The following is a 17,731-nucleotide window of genomic DNA, read 5'->3' as shown; positions in this document are numbered from 1 at the left end:
CACCTCAGAGGGGCCTTCCCTGACCACCCAATCTAAAATAATATCGCTCCTGGGCTTCCCTGGTGGCGCAGTGGTTGAGAGTCCTCCTGCCCATGCAGGGGACATGGGTTTGTGCCCCGGTCCGCGAGGATCCCACATGCCGCGGATCGGCTGGGCCCGTGAGCCATGGCTGCTGAGCCTGCATGTCCGGAGCCTGTGCTCCGCAACGGGAGAGGCCACAACAGTGAGAGGCCCGCGTACTGCAAAAAATAAAATAAATAAAATAAATAAAATAAAATAATATCGCTCCTTGACCCCATCCCTCTGTAACCGTTCACCCTGCTTTGATGTTCTTAATAGGTTTCCTCTCTCTTGTCTCCATTATATGGGAAGCTTCATGAAGGCAGACACTTTGTCTCTTGTTTTCTGTGCCTGCATTGGAGTCTAGCACATAGTAGGAGCTAAAATATATTTGTTTATGGAATGAATAACTGGCCCAGTGAACTTGGAATCTGTCCCAGCTCTGCTACTGACTAGAGTGTCATTACTTGGGACGTTGCTCCATCCACCTGGGCCTCTGTTGAAGAGCTGCATTAACTCCTTTCAAGAGTGGTGGTGAAGATCCAATGAGACTATGTGTAGAGAAGAGATGTGGGAAGTACTGGAATAATCTAAGGGAGTGTTGCATGGAGATTACTCCCAATGACAACATTATCTCTTTTGGAATCAAGGAGTTACCTGTCACCTGGGTAAGGTGACAACATGGAGTGATTTCCCAGGATCATCCTCATATAAAATATTCTTATCCATTATACCCAGTCTTATCCTTGTATTTGCCACACTGTGTATCCTGATTTTTTGTATGGAAAATTTAGTCATAGTAGATAGCAAAAAGGAGGATCGTTTTAAAAAGAATAGGGCTACATTTACTTCAGCAAAAATAAGGAATTTCTCAGTGGAAGACATTTCTTTTGCCATGAGGATTGAGGGCTTCATCCATCCCCTCAAATTATTTTCAAAACAGAAGGAAGCTAGATATTCATTTTGAAGCAATCTCTGGTCATGTGAGTTTCACTTCTTTGCAAATAAACGTGCCCTTAAATCACTTGCAATTTCAGCCCCTATAAATTTTGCAAATGGCATGCCAAGATAATCCAGTTTACCCAGAATTCTGCTTTTGTCAAAATTTGCATGGAGGCAGATTTTGTTGTATTATGTCATTTATAGAACGATATATGAAAAATACATGGACTTTGTAATCATCTAGATCTGGCTTCAAATTCGAGCTTTACTATCTAGTGGTTGAGTCGGGGGCTTGAGAAAATTAAACCTAGTGCTTGAGAAACTAGTCAACCTAGGATTTAGTTTCCTCATCTGAGTATGTCTTATATAAATCTCGGAACTTAGGGCCTAAGGATAGTGACACAGTCAAATAAACACATGTTATCCAGTAGCAAGTGAAAGGCTCGGAAATGTTCATTCTGTAACCAAGAAACCCGTTTAAGTTTGTTTAGCCCAGATTTTCCCAAAGTTTTGTTCTTATAAAATCTAATTATATATTGCTGAACTAGTATTCCATAAAGGATTCTGTGGGAAATCCTGGCTTACCAGAATGCCAGACATGTCTTAAATACAAAATCAATTTAGCTTCCCTTTCCCATTTTATTGTTGACCTCTCAGAATTTTCGCTTGGATGCTTAATAATAACTTAAAGTAGAACTGTTTAAGTTCCATTCTTTGTAATCTCCTCCACCTTGACTCCTTCCACAGTCTTCCCAACTATCCGTGTATTAGTTTTCTAGGGCTGCTATAGCAAAGTACCGCAAACCACGTGGCTTAAAACATCACAAATTTATTGTCTCAGATTTCTGCAGGCTGGAAGTCCAAATCAATGTGTTGGTGGGACCATGTTCCCTCTGAAACATGGGGGAAGAATCTTCTCTCATCCTCATTTACCTTCTGGCAAAAAGTTTATTTTTGTATATTGTATTTCCAAACTTACCTGAATAGGGAGATAAGCCCCTGGCACACATAGCACATTTTGGGAGATGCTGGTATGGGACTATAGAATGGTCTTTGAAAATTGATTGATACTGGCCTCAATTCGTTGCTCTACTGCTTTCTAGCTGTGTGATCCTGGGCAAGTAACTTAAATTCTCTGAGGATCAATTTCTCATCTGTAAAATGGGGTGATAATAGTACCTACCTGGTAAAGATTAGAAATAAAAATATAAATCAGTTAGCACAGTTCATGTACCTGGAGTGCATTGAATAATTGGTAGCTTTTACTGGTATCGTTCTCATGAGGATGCCCTGGATCATGGGGCTGGTCTTTCTGTTTCAAAGCTGGTATTAACATTTTGGGACATGTCTACTTTGTACTTCCTACCCCCATGCCAATTTTCCTTCTGGTTGGAGTGAGATTTCAAGGTAAGCTCCCTACTATAGTGTCAGATAGTATTATTTCCTCCTCTTCCTGATTCTTTTTATTCTCTACCTGCCACGTAACTCGCGTTTGTTTCCCTTTCCTGTGAGCCCAAGGATATGGTGGCAGAGATAGGGATGACTAATTCAACTAGCAAGATTAGACAGCACTGTCTGATACCAGAGGGGTAGCCTGTGGAAAGGAGATAGGCATGTAAGTCTCAGTGATGCTTCAGCAAAAGGTTGCCCATCACCTTGTGTCATGTACTAGTCCTTTCTGGGAAAAGAGTGCTTCAAATATCAATTTTAGAAATTAAAATGATGTCCAAAGGAAAATGAATACTGGATCCTTTGAAATAAAGGTTTTCTTTTACCATTTGTTTGCATGGAAATCCTTTAACAAAAATAGCTAGACTTGGGATTTGGGTTGGTATTTAATTCAGGGTTGCACAATAGCCCTTCATTACAGGATTCAAATGCTTTGGATATACCTGAATAATCTTGTGAGGTGACTGAGTCTTATTTGAATAGAGGGATCACTTTCTTTTCCCTTTCTTTAATTACAGGTTTCATGGAAACATCTGTTACTAGTTGGCCTGTTTTTTGTTTGTTTGTCCAGGGGAATGTTTTTCTTATGTTGGGAGCTATTAAAGCCAGTTAAATATGTGAGGGGACTCCAAATAATTGTTTTAATTGCAGCTATGACATTTATTACATGAATGATTTTTATCCTTTGTTTGGAATAATCTATAATGTAAAATGGAGACATGGGAAGGAGAGAAGAGGAAAACATAGGGCTGCTTGACACGTTTGCTGTTTGTTTCTTTGTCCTCATTCTGGAGTTTTTGTTTATGATTCTTTTTTTCCCTGGTAAAACACACATTTTCCAGTGGCTTTTTCAGGTTTCTTTTCTCTAAGCCTTGCCTATTTGGGCGTGTTACTGGTTGCTTCTACACACGGATGACAACTTGCCAGATTTTCCCCTTTTGTCTCTTCTGATCATTTCCATTAAATTGGGGTGTGAGTTGATGGAACGTAGTTTCCAGCTCATTTTTCAAATAAGGAACGTGAGACTCACATGAGCAGGTAAATGTTGAACATCTAGTTCCCTGGGGTAGGGTGGGCAGGGGAAGCCCTGATTTGTGGTGTCTCTGATTTCTGTGGTGTAGATACTCCCACTGTGGCTGATTTCAAGCTACGAGATGTTACTGAACACCAGGTTGGAAAGGAACGCACAGTAGCAAACCATTATATAATCTGTCCATTAGACAAATATGAAAAATATAACTCCAGAGCATAGATGATGGTAAAATGTAGTAAAACAGTTAAGAAGTGATGAGTTTTGAATATTTATTACTTATGTTTTTAATATAACTTATTTAATGATAAGCTTTTATAGTTTAAATTTAAACAATGGCTGTGTTGAACAGCTGGCTCTCACAGTTCCTGGAAATCTAACCATTGGTTTTAACACATTGACCGGGACCCAGAAAAGTCAGTGTCCTGCCCAAGGTTCAGTGAATGAGTCGTGTTAGAACCTGAATTAGTACAAATCATTTCTAAAACCCAAATTTCTCTAGAAAGATTTACTTGTTAATGTTTCTGTATATTCATTTGTTTATTTATTTTTTTTACTGCATGCTATAATGATCTAATGAAAGGGGTTTAGGACTATAATAGACTGTTACTATCTACTGAGACAATAAGAGTCAAAATATTTGAATATATATAATCACAACCAAAGATGGGAGAGTGGAAAGCAGATTAGATTTAGAGCCATAAGTGAGTCCTGGCTTTGAGTCTTGGTCCTACTGCTCACCAGTGGTGTACTCTTACTTATAAGCTACTTGCTTACTTCTCTAGTTGTTCACTTGTCTAGTCTGTGAGATGAAGGAATTGAGCCATATGAGCATGTACTATCGCCCATATGTCTCACATACCATGATTCACTATTCAGACCCACCAATTCAACACATATTTGCTTAGTACCAATTATATGCACATTCATTATGGACTCTACTCCAGGCAGAACTAAATATAAATATAATAAGAGTAATTATTATTAGAACAACATCTCACATTAGTGTAGAGCCTTCTAATTCACCAAAGACAGACTTTACTTTGAGTCTCTGAGGTTCTATGGTTTTAGGAGATCAGGACACACCTTCACAGAATGTTAGAGCAGAACTTATTCTAAAAGAACAGACAGAACTCTTACTCCTAGGAAATGCGAGAGGTCATAACCAGGTAGTAATAAGGAATAAGGAACAAGCCATGCCTACCAGTTGCTTCACTGTGTGATAAAAAGGCAAAACCGAAAATAATTTTCTTCTAATTATAAGGTTAATTATTGTGGAAAATTTAGAAATTCTTAAGTGTATTAAGTAAGGAGAAAATACCATACATCTATTTTAATAGTCTGCTTTTCTTTACCTAATATTTTAGTATATTTCCCAAAACATTCTCAGTAGTCATTTTAATTGCTGTATATAATTCCATCTTTTTGATGTACAGTAACTTACTTATCTTAAATTGTTTACACTGTTGACAGTTTTTATTATTCTAAATAACACTGTGATAAATAGCTTTGTTTATATCAAAAACATTTACATTAGACACATGATTTCCAATTGTAATATTTAAGGCTTAGTAAGACAGTTTTAGTGAATCACATGGTTTTGACCTTTAGCTTATTTGAGTCTGCCAATATTGTTTTGCATCTGCCTAGATTTTATTTGGTTTCTGAACATTTATTAAGAGGAACAGTTTGCCTGAATCCTTCAGTAGGATGTATTTGAACTGGAAATAGCACACATGTTTTCATATCACTTCAGGTAGACACGTGATACAGTGTAGGGTTAATAATTTTTTTTTTCACTCTCTGTGGGCAATAACTTCCAGTACAGGGTTTATTAGTTTAGAAAGTACTCAATAAATATTCAATAAATAAAAAGATTCTGGCTAATTTAGGATACGCAAAAACATTTGTAAAAGATGTTAAAAAAAAGAAACACTTCTCCATTCATAATATGGCTTTCGTTTTCATTAGGAGAGATGACAGCTAAGCGCAGTTCAGGAATTCTGACCATTAAATGAAACAGTGAAATGAAGTATGTTGTTGCTTTAATTCACCTACATGGAAAACCATGACTCTAATAGTTATTTGATTAAATGTCAATGGGAGCTCCTAAATTGACCCAACTCTTACTTTTATGTGTTAGATTTATGTCAGTTAAAACGAGACTGGTTTTACCTTTCTGTCTTTAACATCTTTGAGTGAACATCTGCTTACAGAAGAAGTGCTGTAACTACCCTGGTTATTTTAATATTAATGACTTCCATTAACGGGGGCTGGATGTTTGCAGCAAAAAGATTGAGAAATTAGGTGGTATGATTAGTTTCTTGTTTCTGCCCACAGGAAAAAACCTTTTAATGGAAGAGCTTCTTCCAATATGTTTCTGATACCACAGATTTTTTTTTTCCCTGCGAACCTGTTAGAGAGTAAGATTGTTGATTCAAGCATTCCTTGAAAGTAGCTGTTAGTAAAACGTTAGCATAACAGGTTCTCATAATTTAAAAAAAATGTATTATCAGTGCCATAGTGATCATTAAATTACCCTTGGGCTTCTTGGGAACCTAAATTTAGTTTCTAAATTCATTTTGTTCCTTATTATAGTAAATAATAGAGAAAAGCATTTTTTAGCTACATACTCTATTTGGTTGGGCTTGTTTACATTAAGTCTGGGAGGTTCTATTAAGTTAACCATGAAAGACTTGACAAGGATTATGTATTCAATCAAATTATAATTATAAACTTTTATCTTATTGGGGAAATGTGGCTGAAAAGCTTTTTAAATTTTCTACAAGCAATATTTTCCTATTATGCCAAGTTGGGTTGTGATAAGCATGTGATTAATAGATTTCTACACATTTTGAGTTTTTAAGGTATTTTAGTGGCTTTGTATTTTAAAGCACTAAACAGTCAAAAGCGGACATTATATTTGCATAAATTGTATATTTCTTTTTGCATCCAGAAATCTGAGTGAGCAGAGTATTTAACTAGCAGCAGTGCAGAGTAATGTAATAGCACTGATGTAGGCATTGTAATACTTAGCAGAGTCAGGATTAAGGGGAAGCAAGTGAGGTGCCTGCCTTGGATATAAAATTTAAGAGTGCCAAAAAACTCAGTAATCAAGATAAATAGTATTTTAATGCAATACTTGAAACAATCAAAAATAGTACAAAAAAACCCCACGATAGACAAAGTCTCAAAATTTAAAAAAAGACGAGTTCCCACCCTGCATCTGCACCAGACTCACCTTACCCGGGTCCCGGCCCTGATTGCATACTAGTTCCTATTTCTCTACTTTGATGTCCATGGATAAGACACTCCTTTGAGTCAAGTTTTCTTTGTCTAAGATTGATGATAATAATCCTTGCTTTCCTGCTTGATTTATTAGGATGTTCAAATCAGCTAAAAATACATGGGAAAGCCCATTGTAAATACAATTTATGTGATTACAAGTTTAGAGAAATCACCGTAAAATTTTACGCCATTATTATTATCGGCTCAGATGAATACTCTAAGCAAACATCAGAGTGGAAGATCCTTGGAAAGCTTTGTGTTAATAAAGTGTGAAGTCTAACTCTTGAGTTCATTTGTCAGCTAGCTATAGGGGCAGGGGCCTGAAAATTGTTGTAGGACCTTCCCTGTCTCTTTCTTTTTTGTTCTTGGATGCAAAGTTTAGTGATTTGTAAGAGATAGAAACGTGACCAGAAATCACATGCAAAATGCCCAGGGACAGCTCAGGTCTCACCTTTTCTCAAGCTGTGCCTCCCACCAATGATGCCTTCCCCATTTCTTCTGCCTAGCTGAGTTCCACCCACCTTTTATTCACCTCCGACCTTGGTAAGGCCTTCCTAGGTTCTCTTGGCCTGAAATGTGTTCTCAGTCCTCTGCCTGTAGCAGATGACTGTCTCTCCCACTCATTTCATGATCTATTTACAGAGTCCCTGTTGTCTTGATGCTTCATGTAATCCTTCATCAAATTTACTTTCCAGACCACAGTTTTAGAAATATAAATCATTTCTTTAGTTGCATTGTAAATCCCTTGAATAGCCTTCCATTAGACTGTTAATTTCAGGGTGAGCAAGGACTGGGTCTTTCTTATTTAGGTTGTATCTAAGGTACTTAGCAAAGAGCTTTATATATATTTTTCTTTGAGTAACTAAATGAATGTCTTGCGTGTAAAGGGGATTGGTAAATTTTTACTCTGTATTTATTTGTGGAATGTTATTGTTTCCATCCTAGGTCTAGACAGAACGGTTGGTGCCATGTGGAAGGCGCTTGCTTTGCTGGCCCTGTTGGTGCTCAGCCCTGGTGGTGATGGGCTGTTTCGCTCCTTATACAGAAACGCGCATGTTTCCACACCACATAAAGGAGATCTAGGACAGCCATTATTTCTAACTCCTTATATTGAAGCTGGGAAGTTTGCAGAAGGTAAGTTTAAATCAGAAACTTACCTTCTGGTATAGTTTCAACAGTTGGGTTTTTTTTTAGCAGTTGTCTCACAGGATCCAAAATACATTCTAGTATTTTACTCACTTGTTTTATTTCAGATATTAATGATTTGGTGTCATATAGTATCAGAGTTTAGAGCTAAAATGAAAGTTCATCAGGGTCAGATTAACCAGTGGTTGAGTCCCTGCATATCTATTTATAAAACTAATATAGGGCCTGTCTACAATTGGTTACTACATGTCAGTTACTGCTTCCAAGCACTTGATATAAAAATCATTTTAGAATCGCAGCAAGCCAGGAAGTGCATCTGTTTTACACACAAGAAAACTAAAGCAGAAGGAGATGAAGTTACTTGCCAGAGTCATACAGACACCAGCTGGTAGATGCAGGATTCACACCCCGATAGCTTCATTCCAAAGCCTAAGCTCACAGCCACCGTGCTGGGCCCCTTTGCCTGGTAAGTTGACTTAACATCCTAGGACTCAGTTTCCTCATTAATAAGATGGAGAAAAAACCCACCCAAGTCTCAGGGATGTTAAAAGAATCATATGAGGAAATGCATGTGAAAGCTCTTTATAACCTGTAAATTGCTCTCTAAATATTAGTGTTTGCTGATGGCTTTTATTTAGAGTTTGTGGGTTTTTCTATTATTAATACAAAAAAAGTGTCTTCTGATGTCATCAGAGACTAAAAATTATGACGTGCCTCTGCCCTTAATGCTTCTTCATGCTTAGGTAAATCACTGTGTAGGATCAATTATGTAATCTTTCTGGACCTCAGGACACTCCTGAACTATAAACTGGTATATAGGCAGAGCTGTTTGTAAAAGGGAGCAGAGAAATGGGGTGGTGGCTGGAGGGAGTTATGGAGTCAGGAAGGGTCAGGAAGAGAGTTATGGAGGGTAGGAGGTAATGATGGGAATAGTCCAGTAGAGAGGGGAAAGTAGATTGGGGTGGGACGTCTGCTGTGGAACATTTTCTTGAAGGAGATGAGAATCCATGGATGGAGATCTTGGTGTTTGCTTCGGAGTTTATCCCTAGTCACAGGTGGGAAGGCAGAGTTAATGCTTGTGAGGCTGATAAGTTGGTAGATTTCATGGGAATGTGGAGCTGAAACTGGAAATTTTAGGGAAATGATCATTTTAAAAATCTAAAATAAATGTACATACTCTGTATGGAAGTTTAAAATAAAGCAACTTTTCTTTAGTTCTCATAGTCAATAGGCTGTCATCATTTTTGTCTTCGGTTTGATTTAAAACCAAAATATTCTCCCCCTTTTTTTTTTTTTTTTTGCGGTACGCGGGCCTCTCACTGTTGTGGCCTCTCCCGTTGCAGAGCACAGGCTCCGGACGCGCAGGCTCAGCGGCCACGGCTCACGGGCCCAGCCGCTCCGCGGCATGTGGGATCTTCCCGGACTGGGGCACGAACCCGCGTCCCCTGCATCGGCAGGCAGACTCTCAACCACTGCGCCACCAGGGAAGCCCTATTCTCCCCTCTTAAGGGTGCATTGGAGTCCTGCTCATATATCTTTGTCTGAAATATACATTGGCTCCATGTTTCACCATCTCTTTTCTAAGAAAAGATGAAAAACTTTGATAATATAGTCAGTGATAATGTAGTGAGGCTGTGTAGTCCTTTTTTTTTTAAGACTCGTTTTTGCTTGATGTAGAAAAGTCATGAAAAGATGGCAGCCCAATGGCATAGGCTGATATCACTAGGCATAAATGAAGAGGCAAAATATCATTAACCCAAATCCACCAAACTAGATCATATGCCTTCCTTTTGGCTTCCATGGATACTGATGACTTAGATTATGTTTATTCACAGTAAATCAAAGCAAATCATTTCGTTTGGAGCTGAAAAGGAGTTAAATACTCATAACCAAACCCTGCCAATTCACAGATGAGGAATTTGAGACTCAAATATTTTACATGACTTGCCCAAGGGGACATAGGTAATAGTAGTAGAGATGAGTCTAAGACCCAAATTTTCTGACTTGCGCTCTGTAATTCGCCTGCTATAATTTATTTTCCTTTGTTTAAGAAGCTTGTCCTCTTTTGGAGTGACCAGAAGCACACACATGAAACAATTAAGGAATCAGGCAACGCATACTAAAGTTCTAAAGTATTACATTTGAGGAAGGCGTGCTGGAAATTTTTAGAAGGAAGCTATCCCTGTTGGTTGGCATAATCCAGATAGAAAGTAGTAGCAGTAGTAGTAGTAGTAAGAATAATATCAATAAATAGCTAACATTTAGTAGTAATTGTATCCCGAGTACCTGGCACAGCGGCTGTATGTAATAGGCACTCAATAAATATTTGTAGAATTTAAATTTGAGACCTATGTTTCAGACGTTATGCTTCATACAAATTAGCTCTTTTAATCCTTATAGCAACTCTAATGAAAAATGAATACTTATTGTTCCCATTTTACGAATGAGAAAACTAAAGCCCAGAGAAATTAGGTGTCTTGCCCAGGACCATTTAAAGGTAGTAAGTGGCAGATCTGGAATTAAAACCTATTTCTGCTGACTCCAGAGCCTGAGGTATGAACCGCTGTACTATGTGACCAGACTTGAGGGTGTAGGGTAAGATTTGGGCAAATAAGAAAGGGCCTGTGCATACTGAGTAAGACAGCTTAAACAGAGCATTAAGGCAACGTAGCCATGGTGTCTCTGAATCATGCATCTGGTAGAACAAGTGCAAAGAATACAGAGAAATCTGCCTGAGAGATTGTCCACATCCCTCCCATTCCTGGATTTCTCGCCTACAAGCATTTCACGGTCATGGGTGTCAGCAGTAGTAAAGAAAGATTCTGAGGGAGATAGTTTTATCTTCTGTCCTTTTTTGTGCTGCCTGATAGATCACCATCTGATGAGTGACAACATTTAAAATATTAAATCTGGTGTAATGTCACTTTCTAAAGTTCTGTCAAAAATCTTTGAACAGAATTTTAAATGACTAATCCAAAATCAGGTACATCTGGGTATTCAACTGCAGTCCTGACAACACAATTAAGGATAATTGTATTCATCCGCTTTACTGAAAGTTCAGGAAGCTCTGGACAGATGGTCAGCTCACTCCGCTGAATCCCTTTTGTTTATCAAGTCTGTCAGAATCTTAGGAACATGAGTCTTAATATCGTAATGGAACATTTTTGAGATAAACAGTAATTCACAAAAAGACAAGGGAAATTTTAATTTTTTAAAAAATCTCCAACATAAACTAACTGGCTTAGTTTTATGTAACTGTAATTGCATGTTTGCTTTCTCTGCAGCTAGAATAAATCCTCGCTCTCTGAAACAAAATGAATGTAGGAGGCCAGTTTTAGCATGTTTCCAGACACTGCCTTTTCACCAGCTTTAAAGAATATTTTGCTATTAGGTCTTAATTTATTATTACTTATGGCCTGGTAGTGTCCTGTCCATCCTGATTATGATGCAAGTCTTTGCAAATATGAAGTACCTGATTAACTGGTTCAAGCCCTTCTTTGGTCATACTCTAATCTTTTTGAAAGTGTTTCTATCACAAGCACAGTAAATAACAAGTAGGAAGTGAAGTCGCTTCAAAGAAAACCTTTTTCCTTTTTTCAACTGTTTTCAACATTTGTATTATGAGTCACGGTTCCAGGAAGAAAGAAACTCCTCCATCTTGGGAGTTTATTTTCCACATTCCATTAATAGATTCTAGAAGGATGAACGGGGACATTTGAAAATGCAAAAAATCAATTTAGTTGAAAAAAAATTTATTTTACTGGGGTTTAGTTAAAGGAAATTTAAAACAGGATGAAACACTTTTTTGTGGGGCAGAGAAAAGGCTTTCTAAATTTCTTGAGATCTTAATAAGGCCTGCCTGCCTTAGGAGGTTTTTGTAGAAGTAAGCTAATCCTAGTGCATTGCCAGTGTGTCATGTTTTAGTTCATTCATTCACATTTATTCATTAAAAAATGTGTATCCAATGTCTTAAGTGTATAAACCAGCATACTGTGTCCCTGGGGGTACAAAGATAAACAAGACAAATTCCCTGCTTCCCAATAGCCCCTGATCCAGGAGGGAAGGTAGAAAGTAAACCCCAGTCAGTACAAGGCAGCAGAGAAACAGCTTTACAATGCTCAGAAAGGAAGGACTGGGTAAGCATCTGAGTCATTTTCAGAGCAGGCCAGCGGACCTTGTGTTGTGCTGGTCTCAGAGAGATAGATAGATTCAATCACCCCATCTCCCACAGTCCATTCCCTCCAGCTCCTTTCTGTTATATGTTTTCTCTTTTTCTCATTCTACTTTGACCTTTCTCATTTTTCTCTTTCTCAAGTGCTCACTTAGCCCTCTGGGATTCACATCTCACTCATTCCCAATGCTTCAGCCTTTGGTTCTCTGCCCTCCTTTTTGGGGGGGATCTCTGTTGGATTTTGAGAAGATTAGTAGTTTTGTGAAAAATATTTCAAAAGTGTTTTAGGTACAAACTGCCAGCTACAAAAGACATAAGTTCCAGGGATGAAATGCACAGCATGGTAACTGTAGTTGATAATACTGTCTTGCTATTTGAAAGTTGCTAAGAGAGTAGAGCTTAAAAGTCCTCATCACAAGAAAAAAATTTGTAGCTGTGTGTGATGACAGATGTTAACTAGATTTATTGTGGTGATCATTTCACAACATATACAAATATTCAATCATGTTAAATATATCTGAAACTAATGTCGTATGTCAATTACACCTCAATAAAAAAAAAAAAAAAAGGCCAAAAGAAGTGTTTTAAAGGCTGCCCAGCCCTGGAGGTGATCTTTCTGTGGGCTAATTGAGAGTGGAAGCAAAGATGGGAAGAGGGAAGGGTGGGGGATGGGAAGGGCAGGCACATACCACTTTCCCCAAAACATCTCCCTTTTCTTTTCCTTAAAATCTTTCTTTGTTCTTTGCCTTTTTTTTTTTTTTTTTTTTTGGTGGGGAGGGATAGATCTCATTGGGAAGAGAATGGCGAAGAGGTAAAGAGGTTGGAATAAACAATCTTTCCTGGGGGAACTGGACTGAGCCCCAAAAAGGCAAAGTCTCCTAGGCTATTCTTGGGGTGGCCCACAGGCTAATGAGAATCATCCCTCTCTTTGCCTAAGCCCTTATTTTATGTCCATCTCTGTGCTCAAGGGTCATATGCATGTTTTCATTTGATCCTCACACAAAGCCCAGGGGGGACAAATCAGTATCCACATTGGCACCATGGCTTCCTGCATCCTATCTGTGCTGTCACTGAACGCTGAGTCGGGAAGAGATGTCAGTTAGCACTCCAGGGCCCATGGGCTCTGGTACCCCACTGAAGACATCTTTAGTTGGTGGCACATGAGTAGGATCGTAGCTTCCTTACCTACTGTCTACTGAACAGTCTCCAACTTAATAAGTCTCAGACTTAAGTAGCTTTTCTTGAACAATTTTGTTTTTATTGGGGACACTTGCTTTGTTCCCCCTAAAGGACTCTTCTTCACCCAGACTTCCCCACCACACCCTGCTTCCTACCTGTTTACTGTCCCTTCTCCACTCCTTTCTTAATCACTGCTTCCCCCTCCATTCCCTGCTTCTCATACCTTTTGACTAACTCTCTAGCCGAGATGCAGTGTAGCAGGGTAGGGGCAGGGGCTAACTCCGCAGCCCGACTTCTGGGTTTAAATCCCAGCTCTCCGTTGCTAGCTGTGTGACCTCGGGCAAGTTACTTAACCTCTCTGTGCTTCAGCTTTCTCATCTGTAAAGTGGAGATAATAATTATACCTACCACGTAATGTAAGGCCCTTCGTATAGTGGCCTTGTAGGTGTTCCCAGTTCTATTGATAGTAGTATTGTTTACTCCTGGGCGCTTCACCTCTCTGAGCATTCCCTCTTTCCTCCTCCCTGTCCCTGTCCTTTTGCTGCCCTTAGAAAACCAGGACCTCTGCCCTCTACAGCTGCCCCTTGTCCTATTTGGCTCCTTCTGAGTAGCCACGTGATCACCCATAGTCTCACTGCCTGCCTCTCCCCACCCTCCCCAGCCGGCCCCAGTCATTCTTACTCCCCACATGCCTGGTCCATTTCCCTTAGTGGAAGTGGCAGGCCCTTTGCTTTCACCACAAGAAGAGCGTGGAGAACACAGGCCTCCCCCAGGCTGAGAGCTCCTTAGCTGTTATTTCTCTTTCACTCCTCCCCCGCCCCACCTTTTGGGGTTAGGTGACTTTATCCTGCCTTGGCCTTCCAGGTGGCCCCATGTGAACACCTTGGTTTACTCTTTAGAGTGGAGCTAAGGATAGGTGATTTTCTTTTCTTCTTAAAAAAATTCTTATTATAGTTCATAAGGTATGAACCAAAAAAAAAAAGGTTTAAAATGTCACTTGCCTTTGGCTAAATGGTGAATTTTGAATATGTGGAACTGGCCAGGGCAGGCTGGAAGTTGCTACCAGTAAACACCTTTATACCAATCCCCTTGTAGCCTTTCTGATCACTTCATTCCAGACCTGGCCCCTGGGAGAAGTCTGGCCAAGATGGAGATGGCTCACCCCGTATTTATTATTTGTCTAATCCTCGGGTAAATTTTTTCCCCCCCTAGGAAGACGGTTGAGCTCGGTGGCTCCTTTCCCAGGATGGAATTTGACGAGTTATTCCGGCTACATCACTGTGAATAAGACTTACAACAGCAGCCTTTTCTTCTGGTTCTTTCCAGCTCAGGTAGGCCCGCAACAGCGCCCTCACAGGACACTGATGCTCAAGAGCTGACTCTGTTGCTTCAGGTAGAAACATTGGTCTACAACCAACCTAAGGGTGCTTTTCTTTTCTTTTAAATCTTTTAGATTTTTTTTTTCTAAAAATAAGTGCAGTGACTCTGGGTGGTGTTCCTGTTTATGTGCAGGAAACAAACGTTAGTGGGGGAGGTCCGGCTTTTAAATTCCTTGCAGCCTTGTTCAGAATATTAATGCTGCCACCTTCTTCCTGCCACAGTCTTCTTCCTATCTTTTTGTTGTTTTGTTCTAAAAATACTTGAGGGCAGGGTTGGGCCTTGGGGAGCCAAGGAAGGACAAGGAGTGGGGAGATTCCTGAAGTTCACAGGTGATGCATGTCTAAGCCTGTTTAAATTTAGTCAATTGTAGTCTTATTTGGCTGCTCTGTCTATGGATTTTGCTGTGCCAATTATCATTCTTACACTCATTCCTTCATGCATCCAATACACATTTACTGAGTAGTGCTCTGTGGGGATACAGAGGAGAGAGAATTGAACTCACTCTGTGGGCCTTTAGGGGAGGGGTGGGGAGGACCAGTGACCCAGGATGGCTTCCTGGATGAGGGGGCTATTTACCTTCTCACATCCATACAGACACAGGTTCGTATATGCTTGTACTTTAGCAATTCTGTTTAGCTCACGTCAAGGTCACACAATTCTTCAGCAGGAACAAATTACTTTAGGCTTATGGATACTATTGGGGTTATTGTAAGAGGTAGTGAGATACATAAACAAATTTTATCCCAACACAGGGTAGTTTTCTATTTTTATTTTCCAAATTGAATTTGCGTTAGAAGCCAGAGAAAACAAACAATGTTTACCCTCCTATGGAGGGTAGTATTTATATTTGCATGTGATTTGCATATAACAGCATTGCATATGTAATGACTGGGTAAATTGCTTGAACTAAATTGCTTCTCTTGGTACTGTTGGATCATATTTTCTTGATTTTTCATTTCTACTTTCTCAACCATAGCCTCTGACAGTTCACCAGGTAGTTGTGGGTGGAAGGAGGCATTTAAGAAATGGGGAGGAATTCTAGATACTTTATAGTTGGAGCTCATAGCAGTTTTCAGGCTGTCACCCACTCTGGGAAGGCTTCTCCTGGACCCCTTACATATTTCTTCCTCATTGTTACTGTTGAGTGAGGCAAGTAAGGTGCCTAGAGCACAAAATTTAAGGAGAGACTCACTCTCAGGGTTGTACAAGTGCAAGGCTGGTACCTGAGTGACCTCTAGACTCTCCTGCTGGTACCTCCCATTGGGGGAACCCAGCTGGAAAACAAAGGGCAAGGGAGTCTGGTCCATAGAGATCTGCCTACCAGGGCACAGAGCAGAGTAGAGACTGGATCTTCAGAAGCAACCAAGTAAATATCCCAATATCCAGCACAGCTATCTTGAGGAGATAAATTAAGCCTAGAAAGATGCCCTGTTTCTAACAGGTGGAAGTTTTCTTTATGTTCTTGGAAGTCCCTTAAACTCCATGCCTTTCAGAAACCATACTGTATGGTTTGTGATATCACATCTATCCATATCATTGAATACAGGCATTTATCATGAATACAGGCATTTATCATGAATAGGAGTTATATTAGTTTTCTATTGCTGTTGTACAAATTTGCACAAATTTAGTGGCTTAAACAACACAGATTTTTTATTTCACAGTTCTGGAGGTTAGAAGTCCAACACCGGTCTCACTGGCCTAAAATCAAGGTGTCAGCCGGGCTGTGGTCCTTCTGGAGGCTCCAGGGGAGAATGCATGTCCTTGCCTTTTGCAGTTTCTAGAGGCTGCTGGCATTCCTTGGCTAATGGCTCCTTTTTCTATCTCCAAAGCCAGCATCAGTGAGTTGACTCCTTCTTACATTGCATCACTCTGGCCGACTCCATACGCATATAACTTTCCGTGCCTCTTGTCTTTTGCCTCCCTCTTCATTTAAGGACCCTTGGGATTACTTTGGGCCCACTTGGATAATCCAGGATACTCTCGCTGTTTTAATGTCAGTTGACTAGCAACCTTAATTCCATCTGCAACCTTAATTCCCCTTTACCGCGTAGCTTAACATATTCACACATTCTGGGGTTTTGGATGTGACATCTTTGGAGGCCATTATTCTGTGCAAAATGGATACTTGAAAATTTTACCTGGATTAGTGATTTGCAGTATGTTCTCTCTCAGTGATCCTCACGTTTTATTGTACTTAGGAATGATCTTCACGTTCCCCCAGAGATTCTGACTTGTAAACTGGGAGAGGCCAGCAAGTTGTAGAATTAGCAGGTGGACCACACTTGAGAAACCATCACTCTAGCCTACAGGCTACCACCCTGGATTCAGTGCTCCTGGCCCCAAAGTGGCCCACAGTTCTTTTATTGGAAACACCTAGAGCAGGCAAACCCCAATAGAGGTGGTACGTTGTCCCACTCATCCGCCTAGGGTGAGGGTTAGAATGGAGGACTGAGGCGGCGAGTGCAGCCTGTGGGGTCAGCACTCCTAATCCTGCTTCGTGTTCCTCTAAGTCCTGCCGGGGCTCCACCTCCGCTGCACCCTCTGCCTCTCCCACCTCCACCCCAGCCCTGCCAAACCCGATTCCTTACTGTCTCTTCTGCTTCGGTGGCTGGTTATGATACCAGTAAGTTCCCCATTGACTTCTACATGGTGACTTTTTTTTAGTAATGATCCAGATTTGTGAAAACAGCAATTAATGTTGAGGGAAGTGATCAAATGAAAACCAAACAAAGACCCAGTCTTTTCCCTTTTAGGTTGCCTCTGAGAGGTGAACAGCTTTATCTAGGATATTGGTGATTCTCTGGGACTATAAAGCTAGTCAGGGAAGTGGGCTTAGGGTCTGCTGTACCCACTCCTGGTTTCCAGACTGAAACCCCCTGCAGTAAACAACAACTGTGCTATTGGGGCCCCCCTTTTAATTAAATGAAGACCTACCTATGCACCCCCTGACCAGATTATGTTCTTCTGGGCCCAGAATTATAGCCCTAAATACGTTCTAAGATGATCCCAGAAGACATAAACACCACACCACCACAGCAGGCAAGAAGATGCTTAAGACATAAACACCACACCACCACAGCAGG

The 17,731-nt window shown here is 40.2% G+C and overlaps 1 protein-coding gene across 1 annotated transcript in view; it reads left to right on the top strand.

Moving 5' to 3' along the window:
• CPVL (carboxypeptidase vitellogenic like) overlaps window positions 1–17,731 on the top strand; it is a 113,674-nt gene that overhangs the window by 4,807 nt on the left and 91,136 nt on the right. Inside the window, exons 2-3 of the mRNA XM_029233214.1 lie at window positions 7,715–7,903; window positions 14,478–14,596. Of these exons, the coding sequence (XP_029089047.1) occupies window positions 7,738–7,903; window positions 14,478–14,596 (285 nt within the window). The 5' untranslated portion in view covers window positions 7,715–7,737. The remainder of the gene's footprint in view (window positions 1–7,714; window positions 7,904–14,477; window positions 14,597–17,731) is intronic.

The sequence above is a fragment of the Monodon monoceros genome, unplaced genomic scaffold (assembly GCF_005190385.1).
Source record: "Monodon monoceros isolate NGI ecotype Baffin Bay Population unplaced genomic scaffold, NGI_Narwhal_1 Super_Scaffold_2, whole genome shotgun sequence".
Classification (NCBI taxonomy): Eukaryota; Metazoa; Chordata; class Mammalia; order Artiodactyla; family Monodontidae; genus Monodon; species Monodon monoceros.
Note: the sequence above shows the minus strand (reverse complement) of the source record. Positions and strands in the feature narration are given on the sequence as shown.